The sequence below is a fragment of the Lonchura striata genome, chromosome 3 (genome assembly GCF_050655825.1).
Source record: "Lonchura striata isolate lonStrDom1 chromosome 3, ASM5065582v1, whole genome shotgun sequence".
NCBI classification, from domain to species: Eukaryota; Metazoa; Chordata; class Aves; order Passeriformes; family Estrildidae; genus Lonchura; species Lonchura striata.
In genome coordinates this window covers 4185491-4203299 of record NC_140705.1, presented here as the reverse complement: position 1 = coordinate 4203299, position 17809 = coordinate 4185491, and the positions used below count along the sequence as shown (strand labels likewise).

Here is a 17809-nt window from a genome sequence, read left to right as displayed (position 1 = left end):
TTAACATTTTTTCACCACTGGTATTTTATGCATCACCTGCTATTTTTTCCTTGGCAACCCTAAACAACATCTCAATATTTTATGCTAAAGAGTACAAACAGCATTGGGCTGTTTTGTTTTTCCTTCGTCTTTAAGTGACTAAATAGTAAACACAATTAAAAATTTAATATATTATGTACACTGAAACATGTTTTCAGAAGATACTTTCTTTTCTACACCCTTAGGCTCAGGCAAAACTAAAGGGTCTTTCCCAAGATGGCTTGAAACAACATTGTGAAAATAATACATCTGAGATATTACAATGAAGTGCAGTTTAAACTCCCAAGACTTCACACTTCAATGTCAAACAATGTTTGGAAAGACAAACTCTTTCCTGGCATTGGAATTATCTCAGTTATCCTAGGAAAAGGGAGTTCTAATGCACAGTGATGCTGCCACAATGGGATTTTAATGGAGCAGTTTTCCTCCCCAGTACATTTCTGTGAGAAAAGACCTCCTCACCTGCATTTGCACACTGCCTGAGATGGGACATCCTCTCCAGCGTGACATTTCCTTGAACAACCACCCTTCTGCTGATCAGTGCCACCACAGCACTCGAAGGCAGACCTTGGCCATTGCCCCATTCCTCTCCAACACTGTGGGGGTACCTAACAAAGGACAAAAATTATCATCTGCACCAGCCAGATGGAGAGAATTATGTTTATGATTCCTTGTTATTTATGTTTATAACCATAACCTCCCAAATTCTGAGCTGGTTTTAGTCCTTTTCTCAGTACGTGGCACATCCAGTCAACGCTAGATAGGCTTTTCCTTGTCTGATGTTTGCTTCTATCTTTTTGTTTCACAAGCTCTCAAACCTTCCTGAGAATATGTACATAATATTATGTTGTGTTGTGTTATTAGGAAAAGGCTTTTCATCCAGAGGGTGTTTGGGCACTGGAACAGGCCCCTCAGGGAAGTGGTTACAGCCCCAAGGCCATCAGAGCTCAAAAACACTTTTGGATGACACTTCCAGGCACATGATGGAGATTTTGGAATTTCCCTATGCTGGGCCAAGAACTGGATTCAATGCTTCTTGTGGGTCCCTTCCAATTTAGGTTGTTCTATGACTCTATGAGATTTACAACAATATATTTCAGACTTTGAATTCTCTTCCCAAAATAGGTTTTGGTGAAAACCATCAAGACTTTTTTCCTCGAGCCCAGATTATTTCTGAAAATAATACCCTTAATCTTCCTGGGCACTGGAGTTAGATTGCCTCTAGATAGATTATGTAAGAAGTGCAGTTTTCAGTCTGTCCAAGATCTCCAGGCACAGAAGATGAAGCAAGTGTAAGGCAGTGAAATTAACACTCACTGGAAATATGAAAGTGAAAAAATTCCACAATGAAAAAGTTCACTTTGAGTGTATTACTTAAGAAAATCAGTCAAGAAGAGAGGATTTTTTTATATACAAGTCATACATTTCTCATGAAAAATATGCATTTTCTCAAGGAATTGAATATGCAGGAAATTTCTTTGTCATTCCTATACTGACACCACTGGACTGTACTGGCCATCAGTGTTTTCTGCTTCAAAGTTTTTCTGAATGCAAGGACATGATACAGAAAACTTAAACATAGAATTTAAACATTCAGGATTGAACATCCACTACCTTTAGGGGGAGTTAGGAACTGAAATATCACTGTCCAACTTTGTTAAAGGGATTGATATACTTATTATATCCCACAGGGAATGGCAAATCCTGACTTTGATCAAATTTTCTCCTAGTTTAGCACTCTGCTATAAAAATATCCTGAAAGAGTACCTGAGTGGTGATCTAAGGTTCAACTCCAGGTTGTTCACAGACTGGATAACAGCCACTTCCTCCTGCTGCTGTGCATCTCCAAGGCCTGAGCTTCCCACCAGGATTTCATCACCAGGTTGCCAATCAACAGGTTCCTGGAGCACTAGCCGTGTGTCACTAGCATTAGCTGATGATTTCAAGTGTGTGAAAACTACTTTAGGCATCCAGCCTGAAAAGAACAAGGGGGAAAAGAAAGGTTAAAAAGCAAGTCAATCCATTTAAAAAACAAACAAAGAGGAGTAGCATTCTCCTGGTTCAAGGCTGGGTTGGACAGGGCTCAGAGCAGCCTGGTCTAAAGGGAGGTGTCTCTGTTGTTCACAGGGGGGTGAACAAAACCATATAATAATTCAATGGTTCTATGAAATCTGGGTATTACAAGCCCCAGCAATGAAAAATATTGTCCTATAAGCCTCCTTTCTTCACTTAATTAAGTTTGCTTTAACTTTTGACATTTTCTTTTCCCTCTCAGGCTTTGGATTAGATTGGTCCAGTGAGGTCCAGCACACTGAACACTATCAGGGAAGAGTGTGTGCCTCACACACCCACCTTTAGAATACTTTTCCTTCCCTCCCTTGCAATAGATCATCATTTACCTTTAGCCGACAGCAAGTTACTGTCCTCCTTGGTCGTACTGAAGGAAAGTAATAATAGCAGAAATCACTGAGTGCAGAGGTTGCATCAAATAAATAATTTTCAAATTATTTTAAGCAAACATCTCTGTCCATATCCTGTTTCACTTTCTTGTTCCTTATACTCCAGTATCTTCATTACTTATATTCTAGTGTCCCAACTATTTCCTTAATGAAGATGGAAATAAGAAGTAGCACCTTCAAGACAATAAATTCACAACAGAATCACCGAAGAATCAAATACTCTTTTATTTTGAAGTATACATGAACACTTGTTCTGTGTGTCAATGATGGCCATCTAAACCTGAGACACTGAAATTTCTCAACTTCTAACTAAGAAAATCTCCCAGACTTTTAAATAGATAAGGTATTTCAAGTAAGGCAAAAGGTAAAGGTATTTCAGTTCATATTACAAACTGTTTTGGAAGGCATCAAACATCTCCTACTGTTCTGCTCAGCTCTGTGAGGTGCATCTGGCTTTCTGTGTCCAGTTCTGGGCTCCTCAGTATAAGAGAGACATGGAGCTCCTGGAGTGGGTCCAGTGGAGGGTGATGAAGATGATGAAGAGACTGGAGCATCTCCCTGGTGAGGAAAGGCTGAGGGAGCTGGGGCTGTTCAGCCTCCAGAGGAGGCACAGCTGAGAGGAGCCCTCAGCCCTGGGTGTCCCTGTGAGCAGGGAGGGTCAGAGCAGGGCCCAGGCTCTGCTCTGGGACCAGCAATGGCACCAGAGGAACGGGCAGGGACTGATCCCAGTGAGTTCCACCTGGACAGGAGGCAGAAATGTCCTGTGCAGTCACTGAGCACAGAACAGATTGTCCAGAGAGGCAGATTGTCCAGTGGAGTCTCCCTCTCTGGGGATATTCCAGAACTGTCTGGACACAATCCTGTGCCCTGTGCTCTGGGATGACCCTGCTTGGACAGGGAGGTGGGACCAGGTGACTCACTGGGGTCCCTTCCAACCTGACCCATCCTGGGATTCTGTGAAACCAGTGCAGAAGCTGAACTGCAGCAGGACACATAAGACACTGTAGGTGCCAATGGAACCAGACTGGAATGACTCTGTAGTTGCCCCCAGAACATGAGGACCTTGCATCCTCAGCACGTACATCATTCACCCTACAGTTCTGCTTCTATAGGGCCACGCTGTTTTCTAGTGCAGGCATAGACAAAACCCACCTTTCACCAGACATTAAAGACCTCATCCTCAATACAGCTCATAAAACCCCTCTTAATATCATCCTATGTCCATTCTTTTACCAGCAACACTCTCTTCATCTTTAATAATTTACCTCCTTCCACAGAGCAATTCTTGTGAATTTTTAGGTTTGCCATAAAAGCCCACAACTGGCAGAAGCCATCTGCATGTGGAACACTGCACAATTTCTCTCCAGCTCTGGACATTTTGTTTCTGGTGTTGATTTGTGTGCCTGTGTTAATGTGTGTTCTCATGCATCTGTGTCCAAACACACAGCTGACCCCTGTGGAGTTCATCTGTCACACACACTCCACAGCAGCACTGCTGGGCAACAACTCCTGTCACTGAAGACTGGGAAACATCACTCTGCATTCAAAACATGCTCCAATGGAAAAGGCTTTTTTCAGGCTTTTTTTCACTTTTGAGCTCTGACTCAAAAAATTTTATGGAAAATGTTCTCAATTGTTTGGTTTTTTTTCTTCAAAAGGAATATTCAGGCCATCCAAACATTCCCCCATTTCCTTATTTTCTTTTTCTTGTGTTCACCTCTTACTGTGTTCAGCTACCTGTCTCCCATTCCACAGTTTGTTGTACCTTTTTTCCTGATGATCTGGGGTGGAATATTTCTCCACATGTTAAGAATCTACTTCAATTTTCCAATAAGTTCAGTATATTTTTGTTAGGGAAAACCAAACCAAACAAAGTCTAGTAGATTCCACTTTCACAGAATCATAAAATCATTAAGATTAAAAAAGACCTGTGAGGCCATCAAGTCCAGCCATTAACTCAGCTCTTCCATGTCTACTACCAAATCCTGTCCCTAAGCACCACATTTATCCATTTCCTTGCTTCCCACTTATATTCCCACATACAACAACTCCAGGTCAGAATCTCCTCTACTTCCAGCAGCACAAGTGACTCAAGATATGGTCAGTGACACCTTTCTGGTGTCAATGAGGGACCATAACTGAGGTTTCTTTGCCCTAATTATAATATATTCCCCTTGAAAACAAGCTCTATTTTGATTAAAACATGCAAAGTTCATAAAATAACATTTGGTGCCTGGGTTTGGGCTGTGCAACAGCTAAATAAATTACCTGTTTGAGGGGAAAATGTTTAAAAGACCAACAGCTGTAGTGCATTTAAATTCTTTCTTCACCCAAAATGTACTGTGAGCAGAAACACTCCAAATCCTGAAAAATAGATGAATCTGTATAACTCCTTAATTATTGAACTTATTTTTAATAATTAACTAAGCACGAGTTGGGAAAAAAAAATATCTTGAGATCTAAAGCATGTTAAAGGTACAGGACAAGGCCTTCAGACACAAAAAGCTGTTGCAGGCAATACAAGAATTGAGCACTTTACTAAATAAATAAACACCCTTAAATATGGAGCAGATCAGAATGATGCAGCCTAGAAATGCAAGCGACTTGAAAATTAATTCCAAATTCATTAATCACAAATCTTAAGGAATATCTTGGCATCAAGACTCTGGTTATGCTTCCTGTTAGAAGCATAATGTGAAGTTGCAGTCTTGTATGGACCTGGTAAAATTATTAAGAATTATACAATTCTGATATGTACAATGCCACTCTTGAGGGAAAAAACAGTATAAATTTAATTCTTACGGCCTCTAACACAGAACATTTCATAAATCACTGTGGGATGATATGTCACTTACCTAGCTAGTTTCACCCAGTCCTAAGTAGTGATAGGTTACCAATAAGTACTGATAGAACAAGGAGAAAAAACTTTAAACTATGAGAGGAGTCATTTAAACTGGATATTAGTCAGAGGGTTGGGAGGGTGCTCAGAGAAGTTGTGGCTGCCCCTGGATCCCTGGAATTGTCCAAGGCCAAGTTGGATAAGGCTTGGAGCAACCTGGGATAGTGGAAGGTGTCCCTGCCCATGGCAGAGGGTTGGAATTAAATGAATTTTGAGGTCCTTTCCAACTCAAACCATTCCATGATTCTAAGTAGCTCAACAGGAGATGTGAATTTGACATTGACAGGAATATCTCCAAGTCACATCAAAACTGAGCAAACCAGCAAGGTGTGTCTGGGCACACATCTCCAGGGTCACAGGAAAATCTGCCCACACAGAAAATACCACCCACTGCCTTAAAATGTGCTCCAGCTTCCACTAGAAGAGAAACTTGGATTGACACTGATCACCAAGGGAGGTGCATAATTTGTAATTTATTATTTGTATTAAACCAAGGCACAGCATGCTGGATAGAATGGAATTTTATCTTTATGGTCTTTTCCAATCCAAACCATTCCATGTTTTTGGGTAAAGCACTCCACACATGCTGATACTAAAGGCTAGACCTAATGGGAATCTGTCCTCTACTCACAGACAAGTCCTACCACAGTACTCATAAAGAGCCCATGGATGGATTCTTTATGCCATGGAAACATGGCTGAGACCTCCACAAAATAAAATTATTCATCTCATTGTACAAAAGGGAAGGTGTGGAGGAGATGAAAAAGGGTTAAGTGGCTTTGTTTGGGATAACACAGGAATCTGGGGATAAAGCTGGGAAGGGAGTTTCCACTGAGCCAGACCAGTTTCTCACAAATGAAGTCTGTATTCCATCGAGGAAAAATCCAACACATCTGAAAATCAACACTTAGACTCTTCCAACAACTCTTCCAACAATTACAACAAATTCAACTTGCTGGAATTTTCAGTTGTTCCTCACTCCTCAGGCACAAACTCCAGTGTCAGGATTCCTGCAGATACTAGAATGCTTTCTCACTGGAAAGGGAAGCTGAATCAGTTTAAACAGATGAACTCAAAAGTAGATAATTTGTCCTGGTCCAAGAGGCAAAAGAGGAGGTCACAGCTCTTTGAGTCATCTCCAACTTTCTGCCAGGGCACCAGGAGGTGTTGATATCTCAGTTACCTTTTATTACCAATCCCTCTCCTTCCAGGGAATAATTTTCCAGACAACAATTCTCCTTCTAAATGAGACTGATCCATTAAATTCCTGCTTGTCTTCAGTCTTCAATAATCACAGCCTGCACACTTCTATTTCTGTTGAAAGGAACTCCTGCCTTTCATACATTTCTATTTCTATTTCTATTTGAGTTTTACATGAATTTCAATTTAAATCTATGGGGGTCTAAGAATTTACATGACAAGATGACAAGGTGCTTTCATGGAAAACAGATGTCCCTGACCTGAAAACAAGACTTTTTGCAGTACACGTTTTTTCCTAACTTTAGACACCCTGGGAACCTCCTCACCAAGCCTGACAGCAAGCAGTGTGAGCCACATCCAGAGTCAGGAGAGCTGGAGAATAGGGTTCACACATGGCAGTGTTGGCACAAACTGGAATCTTTTAATGGCTTTTAAGAGAACTGGTTCCAGTTCTAAGCCTGCATGGATTTGTTGGTCTTTCTCCTGAAAGTTGTTTAAATGTTTTTGAAAAACTTTCCCCTTTTTGTCATAGGGCAGCAGGGTTTGAGCCCTTCTCCTCTGACACCCAGGACCCTGCTGCATCTCATTTTTGCTTCTGTCTACCACAAATTAATTAAGTCAGTTGTGAACACACAGTTGTTTAGGGTGTTGACAAACTATAAAGCTCTTTTACACCTTCTGACTGTTTATTGGCATTTTAAATCGAGGTAATGAGATCCCTTTATTCCACAAAAGGAATTTACAAGAACTGCAGGGCTCAGACACAAAATTACTTACTGGGAATGTACAAATTACACTGCAGATAATTTGTCAATCTGTTGTAGCTATACTGTAAATCTTTAGTGTAAATGGGAATTGAAGCTTTCAGTTTCCAGGAACAAAGTGAAAAGAAAGCTGTTTTCCTAACCACCCACCCCCCCCCCCCAAATAAAAAACCAACCAAACAAAAAAAAACACAAAAAAACCCAAAACAAAACAAAAAACCAAAAACAAAACCAAAAACTTTTCAAGTGAAGTTAATAAATAGTTCAATGGACTATAGCTGTTTTATTTTATTTTTTAAAGAATATATAAAACCTCTCATATATGGCAGGGAGCTGAAGCTAGAGGACATTTAAGGTCTCTTCCAGCCCAAACTATTCTGTGACTCTATGATTGTCTCAGGTAATAAAATACAACACACTTTCCTGCAGCATTTCTGGTGTCAGACTATCTTAAGAATATAGCTTCCTCTCCATTGTCATAATCCCTTATTATTAGTCCCTTTTCCTGACCCAAAATGCACTTCCTAATCAAACTTAGCTTGGCCATTCCTCAAATTTTCCAATGTCAAAGTGATAACTGGCAGTTCTGCCATTGGAAACTGGTGCTTCTGGAGAAAGATTATTTTTTTAAATTTAAAAATTATATTTTTAGATCCATTTTGCTGCTGTTGCTTCAGTAAATAAAACAAACCATAAAATAATAATGCATTAAATTCTTCAAGTTAACTAAACAGGAGCACTGAGTGTCACATCCAGGTTTTCTTGAACAGCTCCACCACCTACCCAGGAAGCCCAAACTTCTCAGCCTTTCTCCTGTCTAGGGTGGAAATTAACTCTGAATTTGCTGCTGGGTGTCCTCTTCCCCCAACCAATAACCTGGGTTTTGTTGGCACCAGAATTGGAAGCAGTATTTTGATGTTATATTTGAAAGTTTGAAGGAGGAAATTATTTAATATATAATATGCTTCCACATTTGTAACAACCCACAGACTTGCACCCTGTCAGGAATAACAAGGTAATTATATATAGTATATTAACTATGGTCTATTTATACATTCTATTGTATCATATTTTATTCTATTCTCTTCCAGTATATAGTGTGTATTGTATTATATTGCATTAATATCTTTACTAACTGTATACTTATCTTTATTATATAATATATATTAGTTTCCATCTCTTTGTCCCCTTTGTATCATGTTTTTCTCAATAAGATCATCACCAAAACACAAATTAACTGATTTAAGCTGAAATCAAAAATAATAGATGCATTTCTGTTAGAAAGGAGGGCAAACCGTGAAAGACACAGCAGCTTGCCCCGAACCCAACTCTTTTTTTTTTTTTCCCCATCTGCTAGGTCTTTAAAATCTAATGGTCATCTTATATTTGTGAATAAGAAAGTGAAGGCACAAGTCATTGTACATTAGTTACTCCATGGGAAGTGCCTAAGTGCAGTTTCTTACCCCTGGTGAACACAAGGGGATTCAAGGCAGCTCAGCCTTCTGTTCCAGAGCCATCTGCTTTAATGCATCATGTTAAAGTCAAGGTCTTGGAAAGGAAAAACACTGTCACAGGAGGAAAAAAGACTCTTGCAACCCCCACACAGAATAGCTGGCACCTAAGGAAAACCAGCCTGTGGAAGTAAGCTCAGGAAATCAGGAAGTTCAGGTAATGAAAAATAATATTTACTGAATAGAGGCATTTCAGTGGAATGAAAAAAAAATCTTTTTTCTAACAGATCTCTGCACCTTATCTTGAATCCCCCTGCTACAGATTTTTTTCCCTTATATTTTTTCCCCTGGGAAGCTTTTCTTTTTAATATGTGAGTAAAGCAGAACAAATTCTCTCATGTTGTCTATGATCTCTTAATCTCAAGCTCAGCACAGATACATAACACTGCCTAATGGAGGCAAAGCAAGAGGCATTTGATTAAATGTTTGATCTCTGGAGGAATGCACAGGCTTTGTAGAGCATAGTGAAGAGCTCACAAATATTTTGTGTTTTATTATTGATTAAAAGCAATTAAAATTAATAATTTGTTCAACTGATAAAAAATACTTTTTTTTTTTATTTCCTGAGCTAACCCTGAAAAAGTATCAGATTGCTTTGGCTACAGAGATATCTGGGATAAAAGTCAAAATGTAATTTTCTCCATTGCAAATGCAGGAACATTCTTTGAAGTAGGACTGGCCATGATTTTAGAGCACTGAAGTAATTACTGACACCTCTGTTTAAATTATCCTGATTATAAATAACAATGTTATCAAACCAAAACTCTCAGGACATTTTTTTTTTTCTTTACCACATACCTTTCATGGTTTGGACAAGGTAAATGCAGCATGTTTTTAACCTGAAGTGTTAACATCTTACATCTAACTGAGGGGATACATATTATTAGTCAAAATTCAGGGAACAGCCTCACTGAATCACAGGAGGTTTTGTGTTGGAAGAGACCTTAAAGATTATCCAGTTCCAACCCCTGAACTGAAGCCATGGGAGGAACACCTTCCACTAGAATAGGTTGCTCACTGCTCACATTCTTTCCCAGCAGAGTGCTGACACAAAGTTTTAGATAAATGCCTGACAAAGGAGTGCTGGTCTTTTTTTGGAAAGAATCACTGTCTGGTTCATGAGGACACAATGGAATAACAAGATCACCTACACAGGACTGCTGAAAATAAAAAATAAATGTAAAATATTCAGTTTGTGGCAATATCTCTGCTCTGGAGCCAGGCTGGGAGAGCTGGGGGTGTTCAGCCTTGAGAATAGAAGGCTCTAGGGAGATATCAGAGCCCCTTCCAGTGCCTAAAGGAGCTCCAAGAGAGATGGAGAGGGACTTTAAACAAGGGCCTGGAGGGATGGGACAAGAATAAATGTTCTTAAGCTGTAGGAGAATGGGTTTAGGTGGGATATTGGGAAGAAATTCTTCCCTGTGAGGGTGGTGAGACCCTGGCAGAGGTTGCCCAGAGAAGGTGTGGCTGCACCTGGACCCCTTTGAAAGTGTCCATGGCCAGGCTGGACAGGGCTTGGAGCAACCTGGGATAGTGGAAGGTGTCCCTGCCCATAGCAGGGGATGGGACTGGATGATCTTTAAGGCCTCTTCCAACCCAAACCATTCTGGGATTCCATGATAAGAGCATTAGGACCACAAGATCAGGCTGCCACAAGGACAGGCTGGGTGTTCTTTGCTTTGATGCAGCATCTCCATTCTGCACCCAGTTCCTCCCCCCACTCAGCATCCACTGGTGTCTCCAGTTTCCCTGGGAAGGACAAAGGCACAAGAACAGCCAAGGCCACCATGCTGAACTTCTCTCCTGAAGCTTGTCAGGAGAGTTTCTCAGGGAATAGAGCGCGAATGGAGCTGGAGACAGTGATAAATTTCCCTTCTGAACAATCAATAAAACTCTCTCAGCCCTGCTCAGGCCCCTACTGCGGATGCAAGGGCCATAATTACATTGTCAAAAAGTCGAGTTACCCTGGCTGGCTGAAACCCCCTCTCAAAGTGACGGGTGATTGACAGGCAGTTTATGGGTGGCACGCTCTGACTGGCAGGGGAGTTGGCTAAAGCCAAAGGCAACAGTGAAATTTCCCAGTCTGCTACAACTACCGGAGCAAAGGACTGCCACTCATGGGGGAATTGTGGGAAACCCTTAGTCATATTAACATATCAAAGTGAGGAGCTGACAGCGCTTACTAAACAATCTGAACTCAACCAGAGCTGCAGAGCATCCCCCAACATTCCCGGCCTGAAAGAGAAAAGGAATTGAAACGCGCCCGGTCCTGTCTTTGCCAAGACAGCCGAGAATTTGGAAAGCTGCTTATTTAATGATTTTGATCTGAGATAACATATATATTCGTGTATATAAATGTATCTCACAAATGTGTATTGCAGAGCATGTCAGCCTCTTTCACATATATATATGTATATGAAAGGGGCTGTCATGCTCCACAATTTGTTCTATGCCACAGACCAGACTGATGCTAAATTGAAGACAGAACAGCAGATTTTTTTTTCTGGGTGAGCAATATGAACCCAGTAAAAGACTCCACTACTTTCTGTCATTTTTTTTAGCAGGCTTCCACTCCTTCTATGTTAAATTGCAGATTACATGGTTTGAATGAACAATAATTGCAGCCATGCACTAGGGCTGTGTGTGTTGCAGAGCTTAAAAAAGATTTCATAGCTACTCTGGATCTGTTGAATAAGAAATTGTTATGACTTCTTGAATAAGAATTGGGTTTGAATATTAATAATAGAATAAGACTTGGCATTGTTCAGCCTGAAAAAGAGAAGGACCAGGGCGACCTCAGAGCCCCTTCCAGGGCCTAAAGGGGCTCCAGGAGAACTGGAGAGGGACTTGGGACAAGGGATGGAGGGACAGGACCAGGGAAATTATTTCAAATTGACAGAGGGCAGAGTTAGATGGGATACTGGGAAGGATTTCTTCTCTGTGATGGTGGGGAAGCCCTGGCACAGGTTGCCCAGAGAAGCTGTGGCTGCCCCATCCCTGGAAGTGTCCAGGGCCAGTTTGGATGGGACCCTGAGAACCCTGGGATAGTGGAAGGTGTCCCTGCCCATGGAATGGGGGTGGACTAGATGATCTTTAGCATCCCTTCGCACACAAGACTTGCAATAGTCCAATAATTTATGAAAAAATGAAACCAAGAGTTTTTTTCACTAAGGATCAAGCCATTTTTGACTCTCTATGTCTCCATCCAGGTATTACTTGGATTGCAGACCTCATCCTCTTGTTTTCCTGGGGATTGAAGACTCACTAAGAATTACAGCACTGAATAAAATGGATAAATTATCACTGAGAAAAGACTCAAAGGTACTGATGTCGAAGCCTGGGTTTACCTCCCTCCATCACATTGCAAGGTAAGACTGCAAAATGTGCTCTGCCCTGTTTGTCTTCAATTTTTGTCTTCAATTGGGTGATGGAGTCACAAAGGCAGACTTGATACAGGTTTGGAATGGAAAGAAGAAGCAGCACAAGAGGCACAGCTGCCAAGAGATCCTACTGGCTTTTTAGCTAGGAAACAAAAAGCATGGAAAAGTGAAGGCTCATGCTGTAAAGTGCTGACAATCTAAGGACAAAATCCTGGCTTACAGGGGTCAAACCAAGAATAGAAGGACACTTTAAAGTGGCAGAAGACACAGAAAGTGAAGCAGCAAAAGCTGCTATGAGGCAAATTCAAATCTCAATACTTTTCTTTAAAAAGAAAAAAAAAATGGATGATTAACCAAATTAATCCCCTGGAAAAAGCCTCTAAGGAAAATGCTGGCTTCTGTCTCCCTTGACGTCCTCAAAGACCAAGCTTTTCTGGAAGGCAAGCTTTAATCTAACGGGAATTACTGAGCTCAGGGCTGGGATAACTGTGTGAAACTCAATGGCCAGTAACAGATTCAGCCAAGATGCTCTAATAGCCCTCCTTCACAGAGACCCTCCAGGAAATGGGGTAGAAACACTCTGCAAAGACACTTCACTGAAGTTATTGAAGCCTTTTATAGGCAGTAAATAATTGAGCCTTTCTGTGTCTCAATGAAAGGGTCAAGAGCACCTGACATGGCGCTGAGGGGCAGCCCCACCTCTCCTGTCCCTTCCAGGAGCTCCTTTCTCAGCCCCTGAACATCTCTCCTGATTCAGAAAAGTATCTGTTCACTGACTCCTCTCCAAACCCAACCTCTCCCAGCCTTGCTCAGCTCCTGTGGGATGGCAGGATGATGGCACAGAAGCCCAACTCACTCCCTGCCTGTGCTCCAATGGTATTCTTGGTGCCTGACATCATTTTTTTCCAAAAGCCATGTGTTTCTGTGCTCAGACAGCAATATTTCCTCCTGTAGGGCACAGGGTGGAAGTTCAAGACCTGTTGGAGGGGATGAACTCCCACCAACAGGAAGGTTGGCACACACAAACAGGAGGAAGGGAGATGAGACATTGAGATGGTTTTTCTTTTTCTTTTTTTTTCTCTCCTCCTCTATGAGACGTAGATCTTTTAAAAATAGCCCAGTAGAGAAGAACTTGAGAAATGTGCACCAGTGTTATGAATAGAGTTTGGACTTTAATTCCATGTCCAAACTCCTGCACCAAGAAATGGCCATTTTATACTCGTATTTCATAGTCTTCAAGAAAAGCTCCATATCTAAATTTTCCTATGCCACTATATAAGAATGGTGTGGGGTTGTTGGAATGGGTCCAGAAGGGGCCATGAATATGTTCTGAGGGCTGGGGCCCCTCTGCTCTGGAGCCAGGCTGGGAGAGCTGGGGGTGTTCCCCTGGAGAAGAGAAGGATCCAGGGAGAGCTCAGAGCCCCTTCCAGGGCCTAAAGGGGCTCCAGGAGAGCTGGAGAGGGACTTGGGAGAAGGGTTGGAGGGACAGAACACAGGGAATGGCTTCCCACTGCCAGAGGGCAGGGATAGATGGGATATTGGGAGGGAATTGTTCCCTGTGAGGGTAGTGAGGCCCTGGCACAGGGTACCCAGAGAAGCTGTGGCTGCCCCATCCCTGGAAGTGTTCAAGGCCAGGTTGGACATTGGGGCTTGGAGCAGCCTGGGATAGTGGAAGGTGTCCCTGCCCATGGAATGGCTGTTGGAACTAGATGGTGATAAGGTCTCTTCCAACCCAACCCATTCCATGATTCCATGAGAACCATGACCAAAGTTTTGTCAAATTATTTTTCATTTTTGTGTGTGTGTGTGTGTGTGTGTTTTCTTTGTTTTGTTTTCTGTTATTCATTTATCCTTTGCTTTAGACAACAAAAGAAATGTACTCACCATGAATAGAAAGGGTCCCATTCCTCACTGCCAGGAATTTGACTCCATATGGAAATAATGCTGGAGAGTGGAGGCTTCCGTAGAGATAGATGTGTGCTTTGTGATGGAAAGGGGCCTCAGGGGATCCCACCCAGAGCTCTCCTCCATCAGACACCAGGATGTAATGAGCATGCAGTTCTACAGGTCCTGGTCCAGTAAACAGGAGTTTGCCACCTAAGACAAGAGAAGAACAAAATGCAATCATGTATTCACTCAGTCATTCTCTCACATTCAGAGGAACTGTAAGAGGTAGGTAAACAAAGGGGTTTGCAGCAAAATTAAAGGCTAAAATTTTATTGCGTTCTGTGAAATTTCCACCTTGCTCTTTATTTCTCCCTATGGATTTATCAAACCTTTAAAGACCCAATTAATCCAGTCCATTTTTTGATTCTACAGCAATCTGGATTTCTAGACTTGAGCAAGGCCAGTCAGCCTGGGCAGACTCTAACCAGAGTTAAAAGAAACTCTATTCAGAAAAACACTATTTTAACCAATTAAGTCACTTAATGTTGAACAGGGATATTCCTACTTAATTTGTTTTATGTTACTTTTTAGATTACAAACTACTTGTGACTGGCAGAGGGGAGAGGAAAACTCCTTTGGAACATAAGAACTTCCAACTTGTTTACATCAGTGGTTGATTTAATCCTGCAAACTCTTCCATCTGCTGTTCAAAAACAGATGCTTCCAAATACAGTGTGAGACACATCTCCCTCTTAGCTGGATGTGGGTTGATCTCCCTGTCCCATAAAAACCTCATTTAATCCCTAATTAGAGGTTAGCTTCACCTCAAAGCATAAGGTTTCAACTCCTTGTCAACATTTTCCTCCTACTGACTATTAGTATAACTGGATAAGATTTGCCAGTAATAAAGAAATGGTCTTTGGAGTCTTTGTGATATTTGGTCTCAACGTCTTCTTGAAGCAATGAATTCTGTGTGTTAAATGCATAGTGCATTAAAAAAACGTTTCCATCCCATTTTTTTTTACTCCAGTTCTTTGGTTCTGTCAAATGCCTCCCTTGTTCTTGCCTTTCATGAGCTGAAAATCCCAGTCTGTCACCTCAGGATGGTTCTTTCCATTATCTATTTTATATTTCCTCTCCTGTGAAGGACGCTGTCACTTTCTGTGCAATGGATGTGGAAAGACTGGAGCCTCACTCATTTTGTCACACTGCACATGGGATGTGCCTTCCTAGGTCAAGCCACGTTTCCCAGGAGAGAGTAGGGAAATTCCCAAAGTCTGGAAGCTTCACACCTCTTACAAAGGGCCTACCCTGCTCCCCTTGTGTGAAGTAGCTGATACCTGTACCAGCTCATCCCACGGCCAGTTTGCTACTGGTGGAAGTAATTTTTAATGGTGATCTCTCTGTCTACCACCCAGTTGGCTCTCCTGCCTCACAAATTCTTCCCTGTGAGAGTGAAGAAGCCCTGGCCCAGGTTGCCCAGAGAAGCTGTGGCTACCCAACTCTGGAAGTGCTAAAGACCAAGCTGGGGTTGGATGGGGCTTGGAATAACCTGGGATAGTGGAAAGTGTCTGTGCCAGTGGCAGGGGGAAGAACCAGATGATCAGATGATCTTTAAAGTCCCTTCCGACTCAAACCGTTCCATGATTTCATGATAACACTGCCAAATCTTAGCAAGAAGAAGGGAGATCAGACATTTGTATAAATTGCAGTATTTAGACCAAAAAAAAAAAAAATTCTAATACAGAAAACAGATTAAGAACTATCTTGATCATTGCTCACCATTGCTCATATTCTGCATATCCTGATTTCATTTTTAATTCTCACATGGAGAGGATTTTGTTGTTTGAATGATTTCTTGAGCTTGTAAAAAAGTCATATGACTTAGTCCTCATTTCTTAGGCTTATAAAAATAGTATTTGAATAGGGGCTACCCATTAAATATTTTCTTTTCAGATTTAATTGCTTTCCAATTTTTTACATAATTTTTTCTAGAATATGCTTAATTGAAGAAAGAGATAAATCTCACATTTTCTTGCTTATGACCACAGATTTGCTTGCAAAAACACAAACTCCCCTATGTGTAAATTGTCTCTTTCCTTAGACATAATTTTCTATGTACAAATGTATTAGTATTGAGCCTTTATATAGTCTTTGCAAATTACACTGTGTGTGTGGATTGTGAAGAACCAGAACAAATTTCAGTTTGTTTTGTGAAAAACAACACAAGATATCTGACTCCAGCAGCAGTATTAAAGCTCTTGAATGAGACTGGACCTGTTGATTTTAAGAATGTGTATTCTGAAATAATATTTATTGTTTTCATTCTATTAGTATTATTTGGCAATAAATGGACTGCTGGTCCATCTTCCTCTAATGATATAATTTACCATCCTGTTTTTTCCCATACTGAGAACAGAAATATTTATTAAATACTTTTGCTTTATAGCAATTGTGTTAATAACTTTATCACCACAATCTATAAATGGAACTGTGAATCACTGTGATTTATTTCACTCCTAACATTGAAAAAGGCATCTTCCCTAAGGTCTTTATTGACTTTCTGTGCTCTATTCTCAGTTAAATACAGTAATTTCTGTTTCCACTTCTCTTCATACAATTTTTAATGAGTGTTTTGATTGCTGCCATGCTGTACCACTGAACCAGGAGGGCTGGTAGACTGTTGTCCTATCCTTCAATTGCAAAATCACAATTGTGTCTCAAACAAGATTTCCCAAGTTTCAGTCACATTTTGCCCATTCAAAATTTTCAAGATGATGATCAAAGATTTTCCATACCTTTTGTGGATTTCTGAGTGTCTGAGAAGCTTGGATGCTGCTAACTGCTCTGGGTGCACATAGGAGCAATAGTCCCACCTCATCCCAGCAGCAGCAGGAATTGCAGCAGGAGCTGTGCATACCTGGCATGCAAGTTTGACCCTTCCAGAGGGAAATCAGAGTCACCAAGGCTGGGAAAGACCTCTAAGATCACAGAGGCCAACCATTAACTCAGCACTGCCAAGTCCACCACTAAACCATGTCTCCAAACATCAGGTCTATGCATATTTTGAACACTTCCAGGCACGGTGAGTCAACCACTGCCCTGAGAAGTCTGTAACATTCCTGACCCTCCCTTTCAGTAAAGAAATTCTTCCTAATATCCAATTTAAACCTCCTCTGGTGCAACTTGAATACCAGAAGCCCTTATTTTAGGAAGAAATTCTTCTCTGTGAGAGTGGTGAGTAATTAGAACAGGTTTCCTAGAGAAGCTGTGGCTGCCCCATCCCTGGAGGTGTTCAAGGCCAGCTTAGATGGGGCTTTAAGCAACCTGGTCTAGTTTAAGCTGTCCTGTCCACAGCAGGGAGGTTGGAACAAGATGTTTTTTAAGGTTCCTTCCAACCAAAATTCTATGATTGTGGGATTTGCTGTATGTGACTCTTTTGCTTTCCCTTAGAAGCAGCAGTCAGACACAAAATTTAAGCCTGAAAAAGGGGCAGATCAGCTACACTCATGGTCACTCCACAATGCTGTTGTCCCCTGGATCTTTGCAAAGCTTCTGAAAACCTCCCAGGACAAATCCAGATGGTGCTCGGTCTTTGGGAGAAAATACAGTGGAAAAATAAAGTTCAGCTGCAGAGGATAAAAGAAGAGCAGCACTGCAGAACAGAAGA

At 41.3% G+C, this 17809-nt stretch overlaps 1 protein-coding gene across 1 annotated transcript in view; it reads right to left on the bottom strand.

Annotated features, from left to right (window-relative positions):
* The window catches only part of PKHD1 (PKHD1 ciliary IPT domain containing fibrocystin/polyductin), a 244584-nt gene that overhangs the window by 139002 nt on the left and 87773 nt on the right, over positions 1-17809 (bottom strand). The window contains exons 37-39 of the mRNA XM_085574415.1: positions 14137-14349; positions 1807-2014; positions 502-647 (exon numbers count right to left, since the gene is read on the bottom strand). Of these exons, the coding sequence (XP_085430541.1) occupies positions 502-647; positions 1807-2014; positions 14137-14349 (567 nt within the window). The remainder of the gene's footprint in view (positions 1-501; positions 648-1806; positions 2015-14136; positions 14350-17809) is intronic.